The 20,348-nt window shown below is 35.3% G+C and overlaps 1 protein-coding gene across 1 annotated transcript in view; it reads right to left on the reverse strand.

Annotated features, from left to right (window-relative positions):
- LOC149818746 (putative nuclear RNA export factor SDE5) overlaps positions 1-9,471 on the reverse strand; it is a 62,939-nt gene extending 53,468 nt beyond the window's left edge. The window contains exons 1-2 of the mRNA XM_089986286.1: positions 9,364-9,471; positions 8,014-8,678 (exon numbers count right to left, since the gene is read on the reverse strand). Coding sequence (XP_089842412.1) covers positions 8,014-8,665 — 652 coding nt within the window. The 5' untranslated portion in view covers positions 8,666-8,678; positions 9,364-9,471. The remainder of the gene's footprint in view (positions 1-8,013; positions 8,679-9,363) is intronic.
- Between the last annotated feature and the right edge of the window lie 10,877 nt (positions 9,472-20,348).

The following is a 20,348-nucleotide window of genomic DNA, read 5'->3' on the forward strand; positions in this document are numbered from 1 at the left end:
TGAGCAAACTATTGCCCCTACATCTGATGTTGATCTTCCCATTGCTCTGCGCAAGGGAAAGAGACAGTGCACTCTTTACCCCATCACGCAATTTGTATCAGAAGCTAATCTTGGGGCATCTATGAAGAATTTTATTTCTGCTCTGTGTGCCCCTTCTGTTCCGCTTCATCACAGTCAAGCCCTAGTCGACTCCAACTGGATGCAGGCTATGCGTGATGAGATGGATGCCCTATGGTCTCGAGGCACTTGGGACTTGGTTGATCCTCCCACAGATGCAAGGCTGCAAATGGGTATATAGCATTAAATATAACTCGGATGGGTCGATTGAACGGTACAAAGCCCGATTGGTTGCAAAAGGCTACACTCAGACTTATGGGATTGACTTTTTTGAAACTTTCTCCCAGTTGTTTGTCTTGGCACTATTCGTCTCGTTCTTTCTGTTGTTGTGCACCATGGATGGCCCTTGTTTCAGTTGGATGTCAAGAATGCCTTTTTGTATAGGGATTTGCATGAAACTGTCTACATGCAACAACCCCCAAGCTTCGAGGTTCAGGGGGAGTGTCAGAAGGTGTGCAAGTTGAAAAAGGCTATTTATGGCCTGAAGCAGAGTCTGCGGGCATGGTTTCACAAATTATTTAAGGTAATGTCGAGCTTTGGATTTGTCAGGTCAGCTTCAGATCATTCCTTGTTTATCAAGAAAACCAGTACTGGAATTGTTGTTATGGTGGTATATGTCGATGACATCATATTAACAGGGAGCAGTGCCCAAGATATTTCTGCAACAAAAGATCATCTTCAAAAGCACTTTGTTACTAAAGATCTTGGTCACCTTCGATATTTTCTGGGTATCGAGGTTGCAAGAAACAGAGAGGGCTTAGTGTTGTCTCAAAGAAAGTACGTGTTGGACTTATTAAAAGAGACTGGAATGCTAGGAGCTAAGCCAGCTAATATTCCAATCGATCCCAAAACTCACATGTTCGATGAGAAGTCTAACTATGTGGATAGTGCCAGCTTTAGATCCTTGGTGGGTAAGTTGCTATATGTGACTGTTACTAGACCTGACATTTCATTAGCCGTGAGTAAAATCAGTCAGTTCATGGACAAACCTACAAAAGTTCACTGGGATGCAGCTATGATGGTTCTTCGGTATTTAAAGTCATCTCCTGGTAAAGGTCTATTGTTTAAACGAAATCCATCTTTGGATGTGGTTGCTTACACTGATGCAGATTACGCAGGATATGTCGAAGATAGGAAGTCAACATCTGGATTTTGTGTGTTTGTGGGAGGAAACTTGTTACCTGGAGGAGTAAGAAACAAACCGTTGTAGCCAGGTCGAGTGTTGAATCTGAATACCGAGCAATGGCCCAGACTGCAGCTGAGATTATGTGGGTAAAATCAGTCTTGACCGAGCTTCAGGAAAAAGTATCCCTTCCTATGTTGATGATGTGTGACAATAGGGCTGCTACATACATTGCCAACAACCCAGTGTTTCATGAAAGGACTAAACATATTGAAGTTGACTGTCACTATGTTCGTGACCTGGTTCAAGCTGGGTTTATCTGCACTGATCATGTATCTTCCGAAGATCAAGTAGCGGATGTTTTTACCAAAGCCCTGGCGAGACCAAATTTCTCAAAATGTTGTGACAAGTTGAGCATGATTGATATCTATGCTCCAGCTTGAGGGGGAGTGTTGAGATTAAGAGGTTTTAAGTTTTAAGTTTATATTGTTGAGAATAGGTGGTTTTAAGTTAAGTCTTTTTATATTAGAGGCTATTTGAAATTATTTTTTCATAATGGGCTTAGATGCAATTATTCTTTTTAGCCTCTCTCTATTTAACATAGAGAGAATCCCTAATAATAAAAAAAAGGTGTTTTCTCTGTGCAGCAGTCTCTCACTCTCTCTCTCTTCTATCTTTCCCTCTATCTCTCTCTCTACCTAGGGTTTGGTGCTTCTTTCAACAAACTAAACATAGAGAGTCATTGGGACCCCAACAACTCTCTCTTGAGCCTCTTCACGTGTATAAATATGGGGCAAAACCCCACCACAATGTAGGCTTCTTGCATGTTTTGAGATCAATAAAATATTATTTTTTATCTCTTGTTCTTATCCATTTAGTAGGCGTTTGTGAGTGAACCTATTTGTCGTTCTTTGTGTTAATTTTTGGTGCTTTGGTGACCTCTTTGAGTGTCCACTTTGTTGATTTGGTGAACATCTTTGGGAAACCTTGTTTCCTTTCAAGTGCCACAAATAGTGGAATGGTACCATTTTGAAGGTTGTTTCTTGGATGCATATAAAGGCATGCCATTTGGCATCTTGTTGTGCTCATGTTATATAGAGTCTTTAGACCAAGGTTGCCAAACTAGGAAGCGGAAACGAGAAACGATACGGGAAGTAGAAGTAAGAAACAATGTATTTTAAAATGTATAGGAAGCGAGAAGCGAGGAATAAAAAACAATATAAGAATTGAATGACAATCGAAATGGAACACAAATTAAAACTAAAATAAAAGTGACTATTCTTAAATTTCATGATTTTTTAGTGTAAGAATTAAATTTTTAACAAAATTTAAAAATGATGACTGCCAATTTAGAGAAAGCACATGAAAGTGAGTGAGAAAGTAGAGCGAAAACACATAAAAACATGAAAAGTAGAGTGAGAGAACGTATAAGAATAGATGAAACATGTGGAAAGCATAGGAGAAGCGTGGGAGAATCGAGATTCTCGTCAAGTTTCAGAAGTGAGGAGTATCGCACTTCCAAAGCGAGTTTATGGGAAGCGGGCTTCCCACCTATCTAAGAAGTTTTTGGTAACTCTGCTTTATACTGATACATGTACTTTTGTGATGCAGGTATATTTGTTTGTTCTTTGTTTTACTAATGACTATCACAAACTACGATATAGACAATTATGGTGATGAGAATGATTATTTTTGCAATTTGGAGCATGAATTTGTTAGTGGTATTGGGAATGAGAATGACAAAAATAATGAGTTTGACTGTCCATATGAATTTGAGGAAGGAGAAGAAAATTGTTTCGATGAGGAAGATAAAAAAGAATATGACTTAGATGGGTACTATGATGAAAATTACCTAGAACCACCTAGCATGCATAGAACAAGAGTGCTATGGTGCCATGTATCGAAACAGAAGAAGAGTGGGCAAGAAAAGCAAGGTGAAACTCATATTTTTATGTGATATTTATCATGGGTCATATACTCGAGTTTTTACACATTTAATGAAAGCTCCAAAGGGAAAGAGTGTTGGGATTTCTTTTTGTTCTACAGTTGCAAAAAATAAAAAGTTGTTAAGAAAAATTAAGAGGCAAGTTCGACGAGTGGAAGTTTCATTAGGCACATTTGAATTGAAAATATCAAGAATTGATAAACTGAAGCCTACTATGACTACTATATCTTCTTTTGCCTCTAGCGGAAGCCGAAGCACAATTGATATTCGTGATACCTTTAAAAACATAGAAAGAGACAATGTAGATCATAAAATTATTAGATTTTAATATGTAAATAGCACACCTTTCATTGTGCTTTGATCACTGTATTGGAGAGAGATGATATCAACAGTTAGTAAAGTGCCTAGATATAAGCCCCCATCATACGAAAAAACTCGAAGAACATTGTTTGACAATGAGAATGAATGTGTTTACCGAGAGCTAAATGAATTTCGAGAAAAATTTAAGGAGTTTGGAGTTTTCATTGTCTCAGATGGTTGGACAAATATAAAAAACAAGAACTTGATAAATATACTTGCATCAAATTGTTTTTGGTCGATGTTCTTATATGCGAGCGACTTTTTTGATGTGCAACAGTTGGCTGCAAATATTGCCGAGTTTTTAAAGAATTGATTTAAAATGGTGGAGCCTTCTAATATAGTGAAAATGATTACAGATAATGCAGCAAATTGCAAGTTAGTTGGTGAAAAAATAAGGCAAACGTACAAGTATATTTTCTGATCACCTTATGTTGTATACACCCTCAATTTGATATTCAAAAATTTGGCACATGAGTTTCATTGGTTGGGAGAGACATATTTGCAAAGAAAATTGTGAAATATATCACCAATCATTTGAAAGCATTAGCAATCTTTAGAAGTAATGAAAAAATTAAGCTAATAAAAATTGCAAAAACAAGGTTTGCTTCACATTATACTACTCTCTGAAGCACTTGTTTGATATAAGGGAGAGCTTAAGGCTTACAGTTATATCAGATAGATGGAGTGAGTGTTAGCAATCATGTAGTAATGAAGCTATGAAAATAAGGATTATTACGATAGAAAAAAATTCTTAATAAAGAATAATGGAATTATGTTCATTTAGCATTATTCGTTTAGCATTATTGATCACAAAACTCATCTACAAAATGATCAAATTTTGTGATAAAGCCCTATAATTGGTGAAGTGTATGAAGGCATGAACAATATGTTGAGGAAGATCAAAGACAATCTAAAAGGACAACTAGATTTGTACGAAAAGATTCATAGGATTGTCTTAAATAGATGGAATACAATGAATATGCCCCTCTATAGTCTAGCCCACATGTATTATAAGTCAAATTATCTCAATATTCCAACACTAGGAGAGGTCAAACGAGTTTTTCTTGATAAAATTTTTATTTTATCTATTTAATAAAGTTTAAACTTTAATGATTTAATTATTTTATTCTTTCATTTGCATTTTCTTGTTATAGCTAAACAAATTTTTTTTTTTGCAAAAAAAGACAATGATATCTTAGATGGTGCAATGCTCAAGCTTGAAGTCATATTTGTTGGAAATAAAGAACTCCCTTCACTTTATAGGTCACAACTTATGGTTTTTGCATTAAGAAGTGAAAGATTTAGCCAAAATATTGCAAAAATCAATGCATTGTACGAAAAGATTTAGGCAATGTCGGACCTTAATTGGTGGTGTTTTATGGTGGTGATACGCCCGAGTTGAGAGCATTAGCCATTAAAGTTCTATCTCAACCTATTAGCACATCTTCTGTAAAAAGAGTGTAGAGCACCTATAGTTATATTCATAATGTTAAAAAAATAAACTCAATGAAGATCGTGTTGATACCTTGGTGTATATTCATTCGAATTTTCGATTGATTGGCAGGTATAATTAAAGTGTTCTGTACTTTTGTTTTAATATCTTATAAAATATTTATGTATCATTGATTATTTGTTAGCATTCATATTTTGTATTCTTGTTATAAAAAGGTACAACAATCGCTACAAAGAAGAACCTAGTCGAAAATGAGATATCAATCTGAAACTTTTTATTGTAGAAGAAAATATGTTGGGATTAGAGGACATGCGCTGGAGATATTTAGATGATAGTGCACAACAATCAAACACTATTTCCAAATCCAAAACAAAAGATGCACAACGAAGAGCTTCATTGCCTCCAATAATGATATGTACAAATGAGGTTTAAGAGGATACAAATTAATCCAACTGAGCTATAGCTAGTGTCGATATACAAGAGCGATTGTCAGTTCTCCAGGGTCAAATTGATCATTTTTTTAGCGGGAGACCTAGGCAAGGTATGTGTTATGCATCTTGTGTTTTTTTTTCACTTTCTTCTATATATGTATTTTTTATATTTTAAATTAAGGTTTTTGAATATTTTAAGTTTTTAACATATACATTATAGGAAATGAAGGAAGGAACGGAGGGCGTGGAGATGAAGGAAGTTCTTCTAGATCAATTGTTGACCTGAACAGGAAGAGAAAGATGACAAATTATTGATTATTGACAATGAAATGAACTCTTGAATTCTTAATTATTCTTTTGATTATGTAGTTAGAGTAGTCCAACTTAGAAACTCTTATGTTGCTTTAGTCGTTCGGCGATAACTTTTTCGCCATGGACTTGTAATATTTTGTTGGTTGATTTTGTTGATATGTACTTTTGTTTTGAAGTTTGCATGATGAAGTGAAGTAGTGGCTTATGTTAATTTTAAAGTTTATACTTTAAACTTTGAAATGCTTGAAATTAAATTATGTTTTTACTTTTTAGTGCTTAAATGTGTAATTTGTTTTGTGTACTTAAAATTTAACCACATCTCCATGTAATCTTTTAGTTTATTGATTTCTCATTTTCTATCATGCAAAGATCACAACATCAAATAACAAGTCATTTGATTCTTTTCTTGAAAAAGGTATACTTCTTAATCAATTTTATTAGTTTCCTTAATGTATTATTTATTAAATTCTTGCATGCATTTGTTAAATAGTTGCAACAAGAATATGAATTATGATTTTTTCTTGATGTATTATTTATTAAATGCATGCAAGTTGCAACAGGATGCATTTATTAAATTGTTGCAATAAGAATATGAATTATGAATCTTTTTTATGTATTATTTATTAAATGCGTGTAACATGATGCATTTGTTAAATGGTTGTAACATGAATATGAATTCCGAATTTTACTTGATATATTATTTATTAAATGCTTGCAACAGATGTATTTGCTAAATGGTTGCACTTTGCATATATGTTTCAACTTTTAGATACTCATGTTTTATTTTGTTAATGATAACATAAATCTTATATTTTGGTAAATTAGAAAAAATATAATTGCATTTTTGCTTTCCTTTTGATTTATATCCGCTTTCCTTTCGCTTCCCACTTGAATCCTATGTTGCTTACTTCTTCATCCCCCCTTCGAATCTTGATTCGATTCTTAGGTCGCTTTCGGTTCACTTCCCTTCTCGCTTGCGAGACAATTCCCGATTCACTTCTAAGTAGTCACGCCCTTCTTGCTTCCTAAAATTTTAGAAGTGTCTCGCTTCCTGCTTTCGCTTGCCGGATTGCTTCCCACTTTCGCGACTAACAACTCTGGTCTATCTAGAGCTAAAACTTCAGCCACTTTACAATCTTTCATGTCTCTAACAACCTCATTCCAACATGTCCAAACCATCTTAAATGGCATTTACTTGTTTTATCCTTTATTGGTCTAACTTCTAGGTGCATTTTAATATATTCATTTCTAATTTTATCATTTGTAACCCTAGATCCAACTTAGCATACACATCTTTGAAGTATGCACTCTATCTTGTCATTTTTTAGTCGTCCAATATTCAACTTCATATAATAGTGTTGGACGTATAGCAGTATTGTAAAAGTGTCGTTTCAATTGTATAGGTACTCTTTTATCACATAACATACTACTAGCTTGTCTTAACCCAACCGGCATTGATCCTATTAGTGATATCTTCTTCAAATCCCCCATTCTATTGTAATGTAGACCCTAAATAACGAAACTTATAACATTGTTTAACAGGCATATCTTGTATTCTTGTGACATTGCTCTCACTAGCTTTTGTATTGAACTTGCAATCCATATATTTAGTTTTTGTTTTACTAATTTGTAAATCATTTTTCTCCAATATGCTCCTTGAAAGTTCTAGTTACTTTTGTATATCATCTCTATCATAATTAACTTGTACTATATCATATGCAAAGAGCATACACCAAGGGACTTCTACGTGGATACAAGACGTTATTTCATCCATAACTAAAGCAAAAATAAAGGACCACAAAAAGCCCATAGCACGATGTTATTTCAAATGTCAAGACCACAAAAATCCCATAGTAGGACCTTGTTTTCTCTAGAGAAACTTACTACAATAAAGGTCCAACAATTTTACAAAAATGAGAGCATTATGATGAAAAATTATAAACATAGGACAAAAACTATTTTAAACAATAATAAACAAACAAATAAACCAGGACACTAAAAGCTATAGCAGGACAGTATTTTCATGAAAATGCTATTCAATCTCACCTAGTCTAAAAAAATTCATAAACCTCCACAAAAAAAAATCATGACCATGAAGTAAGCAACATGAGCGGTGTTTAATGAGCGACAAATGCATTTTCAGCTAAAAAATGACCATGGACGAAATAATCAGAAATCTAACATTATGAATTTATGATCACACCATTGAGAAGTATGCAAAGAAAAGATTGAGAAAATGAGAACCAATTTATTCAAAAATAAAAATGCTTACCAAAAACATCTTTGATCACATCCATGTCAAGCTGACAACCATCTCCAAACATGGAAAGCATAAATTCCTCAACATCCTTCCTGTGATCAGATTCCTTGCTTTGGACATGAACAGATGCATCTCCGACTGCATTGTTCTTTCTCAGTTCCTTCTCCATTGGTCTCATCTGGTCTCTTGGCTTACATGATTCTCTCTGAAATGATGAAGGCCTCACATATCCTTTTCCCAGAACGCTTGAAACCATGCCAATTGAAACCGGAGCCTTCCTAGATTTTGAGTCATTCCATCCTTTTGAGTTCTTTTGCATGCACCCAACCATCTCCTCTTTCTGTAGATCATTCAGTGGCTGTAATCCCTCAAAATTGGACCTACCAATTGACTCGATTCTGTTGGTTTGCAGGTCACCACCCGAAGATTCCGAATGCAGTAGTTCCAAAGAATCGGCACCATCCGACTCGCCAAGTTGGTCGAGACCTCGCTTTTGCAGGCTGGATAGTATATCAGCAGCGATCTCCACATCCTTGTCAGCTTTGCAATATGCAGACGCAATTTCCTCGAGTGAAATCGATGAGAAAGAATAGAGCAACAGTTCTAAGTCCTTGGCCTGGTGGTCAACTTCTGAGGAGAAGAAGCTCTCTTCTTCTGCATCCATTTCAGGATTTTCTCTGCAGCAAATGCAAGTACAAGGAAATTCAGATCAATACCAAGGATGGTTAAAACGAATTATCAAGATAAGGACAAGAATCATCAGAAAAAAGGCAAGAAAGATAAAACCATGAACGCAACTGCATCGTAAATTATTTAAAGAGGGAACCTGTCATACTACGCTATTAAAGACGCTTCGTCCCTACGGCTGCACCAAACTAATCACCACAGAAAACCCTAACGCAACACTACCTTCGTCAGGAAAAAAGAGAAGCCCATAAAACCACGAATTACCGGAACAGTAAACACAAAAATACTTTAACAACAGAACAAAATCTTCAACCAAAGAAAAAAGTAAAGAAAAGGGAATTCCAAAAAATGTAGCAATCTCAACCGTCGAAATATCTCAAACCATTTGATCTTCATTAAAAAATAAAATAAAATAAAGAAAAGAAAGAAAGAAAGCAGGGAGGTCTTGAAAAGATCGACATGGAATTCAGAAAATGAAGCAAAATAAGGAAAATGATCGTCAAATTTTCACCTAACATTGAATCATTGATCAAAGGAAATCCCAAAAACAGCCCAAAACTAGGCAGTATACAGAATTCAACGATCCTCTCCGCATTACTAATTGGAAAATTAAAAACAAAATAAAAGATCATCAATAGAAAAAGTAAAAAAGAAAAGGAAGAAAGAAAAACTCACTCGAAAAGGCGATCGAGAAGGAAGGAAGAGGAAGACGAGGATGAGAATATTCGAGAAACAGAGGACCCGCAGAGATGATGTTCAGAGGGAGAGGAGCGTTTTCCCGTGAGAGGAAGGGAATAAAACGAGCGCAAAATACAAAAAATTGCGATTCGGAGGGAATCCGGATCCGGGCAGGCAGCGGGTATCATGCCACTCGTCTGATCTGCCCCCCTTTTCATGGAAAATGACTGATATGCCCCTTCTGAGTTGTTTTTATCGGGAAAATATCGCCAAAATAAACAAATTTAATTAAGTAGTAAACATAAAGCTATTGGTTGAGGTCACAGCATTCAAGGTGGGTACTACCCACCCTGACTCAAACCCTCTTCTTGGAGATTTTTAGGTTAGGGTGGTTGGGACGTTGAAAGTTTGGTATCCTTGTATAACTAGTAGGGGTATGTCTGTCCCTAAGCCTTCAAAACGGGGCATGTGCAGTGCCAAGCTTGTCTTTCAAAAAATAAACAACAGACATGAAGAGTGGGATTATAAAAAAATTGAATTGTTAATTTTCAAGCCTTAAAAAATTTAAGAGCCAATTCCTAAAAAAGTAAGCATGTATATACTGTGAGATTCCAAAAGAAAATGAAAACCTGCTGACAATTCATAAGATTTTGAATTGCAATTATATTACACTGTTTAAAACTGTGAGATTCCAAAAGAAAATGAAAACCTGCTGACAATTCATAAGATTTTAAATTGCAATTATATTACACTGTTTAAAAGCATTAAATAAACCATTTTATTTTACCACTTTTTACTCAAAAAGGGCATACCATGAATTTTGGGAAAATTTTCAAATGCCCCTCAAACTTTCTGGTCTAATTCATTGGGGCACCAAAAGTTTTCTTAATGTTTAATCAAATTACCCCAACTGACATTGGATTGTTCTTGGGTTAAAACTAATTCATGTGTTGAAGTTACTGTTTTACCCCTATAAATTGTGAAATAGAATTACTACCTTAACCCTATTCTAAAAGTATGAGTAAAGTTTGTTTGATCTGAAAGTATAGGGCTGTCAACAAAATGTATTTGATATAAAAAGTTTACTCACTGCTACGATACTTGAACTCTTGACCTCTCAAATAAAAAATAAGATACTAAGCACTACACTATAAAAATTACATATACGTCTAAACTATCTCAGTATTTTTTGTTGAAATTCATTTGCAAGGGCCAACCAACTAAAGACTCACCTTCCCCCACTGAACAAGACAAAAAAACATGACCATACATGGAGCACGTAGGAGCGATGCGTGTAACAACTATACTCAATCACACCCCATGATTAATACGGATTTGGTTCAGATATAGGCATTGTAGGATCCAACATAATCCGATATGGATTAAAAAGAGAAAGATTGGAGTAGGCTTGGATTTGGATAGCTGGATTCATATTTGAGTTTGTATATAAAACTCTTAAATTTGAATCTAAAAAATCTTGTTAATCAGTTCCAAAACTCTTGATGAAATTCAATTAGTAAACGGTAATCTGTCAATTGGATATCCCTGTCAAGCCAGATCTGTTGGCGTATAACACCGGGATACGAAGGTCTAAATTGTGAGATCCTTCCATGTAAAGTCCCCCTTATCACATTGCACAAGTTTCAGGAAAAAAAATGAACATAAAAAAAATAAAAATAAAAAACATAAAACAAATGATTCAAGATCAATGGGGTAAATTCCATGACTAGATTATTATTTTCCTTTCTTCACAATATCTTGTCCTCTCTCTCACATAAGTCACATCATTCTGCGTTATGTATGGGGGTAATAGATTAAAGCAACACAGTGGCCAATGTCGGTGCCCAAAAGTGCCATGAGATTAGGGGCATTTTGGTGAGAAAGTAGAAGATTGAGAAAGTAAAAGGTGAAAGAGGAGGTCACGTTTGGCGCCCCGTCCTGGACTCAAGAAGGTCACGTCTTTTTTAGGAGAGAAATTTGAAAGTCTTAAATAAAACTCCTTCCCACATGTAACAGTGATTCGCGAATGATATCTCAGGAAGGAGAAAAAAGCTCCTTTCAATAGGAAGGAGCGGGATGGCATTTTTTTCATCTTCGGGATGGAGTGGTATTTCTGTTAATTACCCATAGGCCACATATAAAAATATGGCATTGGGGTTATTTTCATGATGCTTCTCATTTTTTTCTTACGTGAACACCATCGACAACAACCCCACCATCATCTTTTCGAACACCATTGTTTCCTCCTCCACACTTCACCATCGACGGCAGAGTGAGCTTCGTTCTCATTCTCTCTCTATTAACTTTAGGTCACCCTGCTTTGCGAACAACTTTTTGTTACTCGAGTTGCACTCCATCAAAGTGCAAACAAAATTTATTCGAAAAGTTCTTTGTTAAATGCTTCATACAATATCCAACATGACATGTAAGTCATGTGTAGAAGATAATATACTTTAAACCTAGATGCTTATCTCAACTGTAAATACTCCTCCCTTTCTAAACTCATCGAAGTGTATGAATTTGTGATTTAATACTTCTAAATACCATGCAAATGAATTTTTGGACTTCTTATCAACAATTGCAAATACTATAAAAAACAGCTCATCATAAGGATCAATATTATCGACTGACAATAATATACTTGCGTATCTTTCTTTTACGAATATGTCATTTATTAAAATAATTAGAGGACATCCTTTCAAAAATCCATCAATGCTTGGCTGAAAGGATAAAAATATGTACTTAAATTGATCCTTTCGATCAGCCTTAATATACCCTAGTGATCATCGGTTAACATTCATTAGATGATCCAAATAGGCAGAAAGTATCTTGAAGGATTGTTAAGTGAACCATATACTGCATACTTAGTGTGTTATTGTTTATACCATGCTTGCTTGTAAGTAAACTCCACACTTTCCTCACGACTGAAGTCATTCATGGTTTCTTTTAGAGTTATCTTCGAATTATCATGCATATATTTATGAATAACACTTGGAAAGAACTTTCTCCACTATAAGGTTGTTCAATGATCTACTACATGTATGCTCGCTATTGTACATCTTTACTTGAAAGAAACTTGCTTCGCATATCTTTGTACAATAGATCTTCTAGTGACAATCAACCATCATATCAACGTTCTTCCTCGTGCATACGATAGTAACTTTGTTATTATTGTTCTTTAAGAATTTTGTTTTATAGTTATTCCTAATCACATGATATTTCAAAAAGTTGCAACAGTGCTGAAGTTCATTAAACTTTTTACCCAAAGCAATTTATCGATCGTTTGAGTGTGTTGATAGCCATAGAAATTGTTCGCAATTATTAAACCTTTCATTACACAATTGCTTATACAAATTAGATGTCTCTGTTTTATTGATTTTTAATTGTTCTTTATTATATGAGAACACGTTGAATGGGAACCAAGAGTTTACATTCTCCAATGTTATTGGTGCATCGCTTTTACCTGCCTTTATTTATTCAATGTCTTCATCGTCTCTTATAGTTATGGTATATTCATCATCATTGATATCATTCAATTCTTCACTATCAACATGATCACTATTATCACTAATTGAATATTTATTTTCATCAACTACATCAAAATTTATTATATTTATTACTTCATTTGCTTTTATGAATACATTATTCTTGCATTTTCAACATTCAAGATTAACCATCAAAATATCACATTCATCATCATACCCGCATCTCAACTATAAATTATATTAAAATTATAGCATGTACCTAGCATTGTTGTATGCTCGAGAATTCTACATGTTATTCACATTATTGTGATGAAGATCACAGACACTTCTTTACCCACGTGGTTTTATATCCTTTGCAGTGATTCATTGATCATGTACAACATCAATATCTTCCATTGTATGAGACACTTGAGTAATCATCAAATGACTCAGATCAAGAGATGGTATTCGAGATAAATGCACATTCTCCAAGGGATTTGCATCATTCCATTAATCAACTACTCCTTGTTTAATTGCTCATTCATTAACTTTATGTACTTCCAACTAAACATGACCACTAAATAACATCAAGTATACATCACCATCCTCAACATCTATCCATATTTATTGGTTGTTTAAGATTGAAGAATAACTATACTGGAGGCTTAATAAATCTGTCGTATATCTGGTTTTACTAAACATCAAAGTTACGGTAATATTTTTGGAGACCACTGTTGATTTTCAATTAGTGTAATCAGACATACGGTAGTGTACTTTATCCCTTTCAAACATCATTATTAACTGCCTACAACAACCATGGTAGTGTACTTTAGCCCTTTAATGCTTGTACCCTAGCCCCATTACACCAACACAAGAGCAATAAATATTAACCAAAGGACAAGCAAATTGTGACACCCTAGATTTCCAAAACAGTATTTGGTCAAAACTTCATAGATTTCTTTTTTTTTCTTCTTTGCAACGGAACTTAGAAAAGGTTTTTAGCAGCTAAACTAGACTATAATGAGTCATCAGTTTTAGAAAACTTCGGGCAAGTCACAGGTACATGGTCAATCACTCAATGACCACCAAAGTATTCCATTTATAAAATTGAGTTGTTTATTACAAACATCACTGCTTAGAAAAACATTATTCTATGAAACTGGTTTTTATAAATGAAGCGATCAAATCTATAAGGAATTGGCTTATGAGATTGGTGGGACCGTGGATGTTGAATACAAATGCTTGTCTTTTGAAGGATTGTTGTTTAAGAAAGAGTGTCATCAATGGGCCCTCGGAGATCACAGTGAATACATATGTGTTAACAAGACCCCCCTTTCATTTAATTCTCAATTCCACATGGATAGGGGCAGAGGCGAAAGCAAAGGTGGCTTTCAAAGTCTATCTAGTTGGTTCCATAAATGGAATTGCTATTATCGATTCAGACAAGACATTGATTTGTTTATGAAACGCTTGTCATTTTATAGGATCTCCCATTTGTCAAAAAAGTTTTTCCTTCTTTGTAAATACCAATTCGTTATTCGCTGAGATAATTGAACAAATGACAACGATAATCGGCTTTATCAACGATTCTCAATGGAGGATCAAGGGGGGTTGATCCATTGTTCAAGTAATTTATATCTGTTTGAGTCTGTGATGTCAAGGAAAAATCATCTACTCACTTGCGACAAGAGGTTTTCCATTGATTATAGCAAAACCGATTCACATTGGAATCGAGAAAGTTCTATTGAATTCATAATTGCATAAAATGAGTAAAAGTAGTGTCTGCAGAGCGTCGAGTCTCGAAAAAGTCAATATGATATGGCTTATGAAACTGAATCCAGGCGAAATGGGAATATACACCTCTGGATGATCGAAGAACGAAAATAGATGTTGGTATGATATGAGGTCTCTGTCTGAAGAAACTCTTTAACACGATGCCGCCTTGCTCCACATATCGCATCACAGGTTCACTTCTTGTATTTCTCATTAAACGGGATTAGAACCATTGTTGGTCGGGTAAGGAAGCATTTAATCACATCAAGTATAACTCATGAAAATACACAGACCTCTTAGGGCCACAGTTCACAACAATGATGCTCAAGTCTCCACGACTTGACGTATATCGTGAAAGCCTCCTTAGGGCCACAAGTTGAACATTTTGCTCAAGTTTCAAAGACTTGTCATATATCACGCGAACCTCTTCAGGGCCACAATTGGAACATTAAGCTCAAGTTTCCAATACTTGGAACATTCATATCCCACAAATCCAAGTGAGAGCCTCTCGAACTTAGCTTAGTTGTGCGGATACAACACGGGTCTTTGCCCTATCGGTCTAGTAGTATACCGATCTCAACACCTTTGCACAAGGTTATGTAAGATTTGTCAGAACAATAGTCTTGAAGGGGTTCGGTGGCATAACCATTACTTATGGGATATTAAAATGTCACTTGGGCAAACCAGTGCATTTTGCATTAAGAAAATATATACCCCTACCTCATTCAGTATTCTGAAGTACAGTTCAACCATGTTGTCCAGGGACTATCGTTATGTTTTATTCATATGCATGCATGACTCTGCTCTCGACATCTATGACCTTCACACGCACTTTACCTGTTTCGGGTGGACAACAAACTCCGACACTTCATCCCTTACGAGTCTAGTTGTACAACAATATTTCACATGAGCATACATGTACCATGATCACTTTGGATTGACTGCTCGACGTATATAGCTACAACGAGCACTTGGCCTAGTCAATGAGTAATAACTACTCTGGCGCATCAACCTTTACGAGTAGGGTGCCTTACAGGCAAAGGTGGAACAAGCAATTTCCGCAGGGTTATCACAACAGGGGCATCATCGTACCATTCAAATTAGTTCAGGCAAGTCTTTTGCCATAAAATTCAGCAACACTTTCTTTGTTTAACGAAGGAAGCATGATGACCCTTTCTACTCATAGAAAATACTTTGTCAAAAATTGGGCAACACCTCATCTCTTTAACGGGGTACGTGCTACACTCTTTTTAAGCTTAGATGAGTTTCTTTAAAAAAAATTGGCAACACTTCCTCTCTTTGACAGAGAAAACTTGCATTCTTTTAAGCTCGGTGAGCATCTATTTCAAAAATTTTGGTAGCACTTCTTATCTTTGACGAAGGAAATGCTACGCTTAACTCATGAACAAATATGCAATGTTGCGCGTACTTCACATCTATGAGGGTTCATTAGAACCTTAGGCCTTAGCTACGCCATGCACAAGTGACTTAGTTTTTTTTTTTATGAAAAATGGTTTTGTGCAAAAGCGAAGCATTTCTAATATGAACTTCTTTCGTTAATCAGAATCTTGATCGAGGAGTGATATATGGAATCACATTGACGATTAGAGTTGATCTCCATTTGAACACTCATTTATGCGCAACTATATGTAATATAAGCAGAAGTTTGTGTGATATAACACGATGGCATAAATGAAGGTATATCTAATGTTCAGTGGAGAAAACTGAACTAAATAACTTATATAAAGCAAATACATATATATTTGTAGAAAGCATGATCCTTGGCATCATTCGACACGATGATAATTTTAAATACATAAGTAAATTACAAAAAGCAAGAGCCTTTGTATCGTTCGACACAACAACAATCTTAAAAGCATAAGCAAATACATATATATGTAATATGCATAAAGCATTAGCCTTGGCATCGTTCGATGCGACGATAATCTTAAATGCATAAGTAAATTGCATAAAGCAAGAGCCTTGCCATCGTTCGATGCGACGATAATCTTAAAATCATAATCAAATACATATATATGTAATATGGGTAAAACAAAAGTCTTATCATTGTCTGTTGCTACGACAATCTTAAAAGCATAAACATATATATATATATATATATATATATATATATATATATATATATATATATATATATATATATATATATATATATATATATATATATATGCGGGAAGCAGGAGCCTTGGCATCGTTCAATGCGACGACAATCTTAAAAGCATAAGCAAATACATATATATACGAGAAGCATGAGCCTTTACTGAAAAATATCTAACGATAGTCGCAAGGGTATGCACGCGAACACCAAATTGTCTTATAGGGCATGAACTAAGGACTATGGCTAGATACTATTTTTAAGAACACATATGTTGCGTATTTAACATAAATATCTAACGATAGTCGCAAGGGTACGCACGTGAACACCGAAGTGTCCTAGAAGGCGTAAACCAAGGACTAGGGTCATATACTATTTTTAGAAATGTATACGACCTATACCACACCATAGCAATTAGAAATCACTTGACAAAGAGAGATCGGCGAGCAAACTTACACTCCAATTGGTGAAAAGGAGCTTTAATCATGCTTTAGTATGCTTCGAACCTAGTTTCAGCTAAACTAGGTTCAAACCTTCTTTAGAGATGCTAAAATAGGTCAGATGAGTTTGACCTAGTTGAGAAAAAAGAATAGCAAGTCAAGCTGCTAAGACCAAGTAGTTTTGACCAAACCGGGTTTGGTCCAAGTCAATTGGGTCGGGTGGGTTCAGACTTAGCTTAAGTAAGCTATGTCTCGATTATGTGGGTCAGACCTAGGCTAGGACCCCAAAAAGGTTGACTTGAACAAGCTTGACTAAACCTACTTGGCATCAAGTTAGGTCAAAACCAGGTCAAGTAGGCTCAAGTTGTCTAGGTTAGGTAGAGGAGGTTTTAGAGAGAGAAACAAGTAGAGAGAGAAGGGGGGAAGGTCAAATTTTCAAAAAGGAGAGGAGGGTTCTATTTATAGGCAAAGGAAGCAAACTTTCTTAACGTTCTTAAGGGTAAACCTTATCCTTTTTATCATTTTACCCCTTTCTTTCAAGATAAGGTTAAGTGGTTCCTTTTGCGTAGGGTCCACTTGGATATTTTTCATAAGATATTTTGTGGGTCCTACAATATACTTTCCGAGATATTTTTATGTGGGGCTTGCCAACATTTTGGTGGGTCCCACAAATTTTTTTGGAGTTTCATCATTTTTTTTATAAAAAATTTTGATTACACCATTTTCTTTATATCGACGAAACTAAAAAAGTTGGCTTGTTGAAATCTCTTAATTTTACTCAGGAAAGAAGTTATGACTCCCAGACTAATTGAGCATATATTTATGATGACATATACATCATAAATATAATTGGTTCGTTGAAATTGTTTCGTTTTGTATTTCGAGTTTATATGCTATTTTTACATAAAATACCTCATGAATTTATTCTGAGCTTTTGCTAAAAAAATTGCGGGTCTTACATAAACAATCACAAATCATCTACAACAATATATATTTCTATGAAAAAATTTATAAACATAGTAAACCTTAAACGAAAGTCAATCACAAGGATAATACAACAACCTCTTTGAAAATACGCATGAGCATACACAAGTATATATTGTATGGAACACACATTTTATACCTGTATAGGGAAGTCAATCATAAGGATGATATCACAATCTTCTCATAATGTAGGAATCGTCGCAAGGGTTTTATAAAAAAGTTTTTTGCAGATACAAATGAGAAGAGGAAACTCTCAAACAAAAATGAGTAGATATATGATTCGACAAAATCACAATTATTAAGAAAAACCACATGTAATAAAAACTTGGCAAATATGTAAGTAGCATATTTGCGATTTTGTTGGTTCCTTTTAAGTAGAGTTTCACACATAAATTTATGTGATCTAAGGATATATGCGAAACAATACGATATTTGTGAGAGGTGTTTCACAAATATTTTTATGCAAAATTTTTTATTATATGTGAATGAGTTGGATATTTGCGATTTTGGTGGTTTCACTTTCGCCAAAGATTCATAAATAAATTTATGCAATTTAGTGAGGTCTAAATTCGCATAAAAGAACCTACGATTCTATATTTAAGTGAGAATTGAACCTAGCTAACAGGCAATACAATTTTATCGCAAAAAAGCCTCAGTTCATAGTTGCGAAAGGTAAAAGGTTCCTAACGATGTTGGATATTTACGATTTTAAACATCAAGAGAAAATTGAAAGTTATTGGGTTTTAGGGAATCAAGTCAAATTAACATTACAATACGTTCATTTGCTGTTTGGTTAATATCCACACCTAAACCAAGTTGAAACTGCATTTTGAGGTAGTTTGTTTTAGAGGTGTCAACGGTCGGGTTTGGTTCAGATCTAGGTGGAACCAGACCTGGCTCAATTTTTGGGTATGGTATTGTGTTCAGACCCGAGTTAATTGGACCTACTATAAGAGAAGCCATACCCAGATCCAATAAGAACTACATGAACAATACCTGAGAAAACCATACTTTTTATCATTTTTATACCAAAAAAATTGCGAGTCTTAATCAGAGCTCGGTTCGGGTCTGGTATAAAATTTTACAAACTATACCCGGCTCATGTATTAATAGGACCTCCAGGTTCGAACCCAGGTCTTCTTATTTATCACCGTACCTGGACCCTATAAGGTTTGGTTAGGGTCGGGTATGGGTAAACCCGATACGTTGACACCTCTAGTAACTTAGTTAGTTTTGTTTTTGTTTTCCCCGAAGGAGTGGAAGCATTTTGAGGCAATTGGTGAGTCATTTTTCTTTACGTCTGTCACACGCCCGGCCGTGGGAAACCAAGCCTGTCGGTGCGATGCGTTTTTCCATAGGAAATGATGACTCTTGTTTGAATGGGGCCTACCACAGGACTGTTGGGAAGTATTCATTTCGCCCTCTGCGAAAGGCCCCCCCTTTTCACATGGGAATGGGGTTCTTTTGTCTGGAAGGGCTGAAAGAAACGCCCTCGTAGTCATACGTTCCACAAAAAATAGATGAAATGGTTTGTTCCTGATTATTTCGGGTCCCCGATAATGGGGTTCGGGCCTGGTTCAAAATCCATATTTGGAGGCAGTTTCATTTTAGTCCAACTTGGCATCTATTCTTATTTGAAATGGCTTTAAAGCCATAACCTGACCCGATCCATTTCACCTTCTGGCTTTTGGGGGCTGAATGGATCTGGTTTGACCCAGACTCGACTCTTACCAAACCCTATAGGGATTGTGATAAACAAGGAGGTCCAATTAGAATTTGGGTTAGACTCAAAGAATCCCATTAATATATGAAGCTGGGTATGATTTACAAATTTTTATAGCAGACCTGGGCTCAACCAGAGTTCCAACTAAGAAATGCAAATTTTCAATGTAAAAAAGATAAAAAATATTATTTTACTGTGCATGATGGGTCTGATTCATGTAATTTTTATAGGATCTGGGTATAGTTTTTCTTATGATGGATTCAATTGGACTCAGGACCAGACCGGATACCAATATCTCAAATCAAATATGGGTTTAGTGCCACCTAAGTCTGAATCAAACCCGACCCGTTGACACTCTTAGTCAGATCCACAACTAACATGGTCTGTTTTTGTCAGTTTTGAGCTGGAATGGAGTAAATAAAATATGTATGGAACCAGCTCAGAATCGGGTCTATCTGACCCAATTTAGACAAAACCCAGAG

Source organism: Nuphar pumila, chromosome 13 (assembly GCF_984573655.1).
Source record: "Nuphar pumila chromosome 13, dmNupPumi1.hap1.1, whole genome shotgun sequence".
Lineage (NCBI taxonomy): Eukaryota > Viridiplantae > Streptophyta > Magnoliopsida > Nymphaeales > Nymphaeaceae > Nuphar > Nuphar pumila.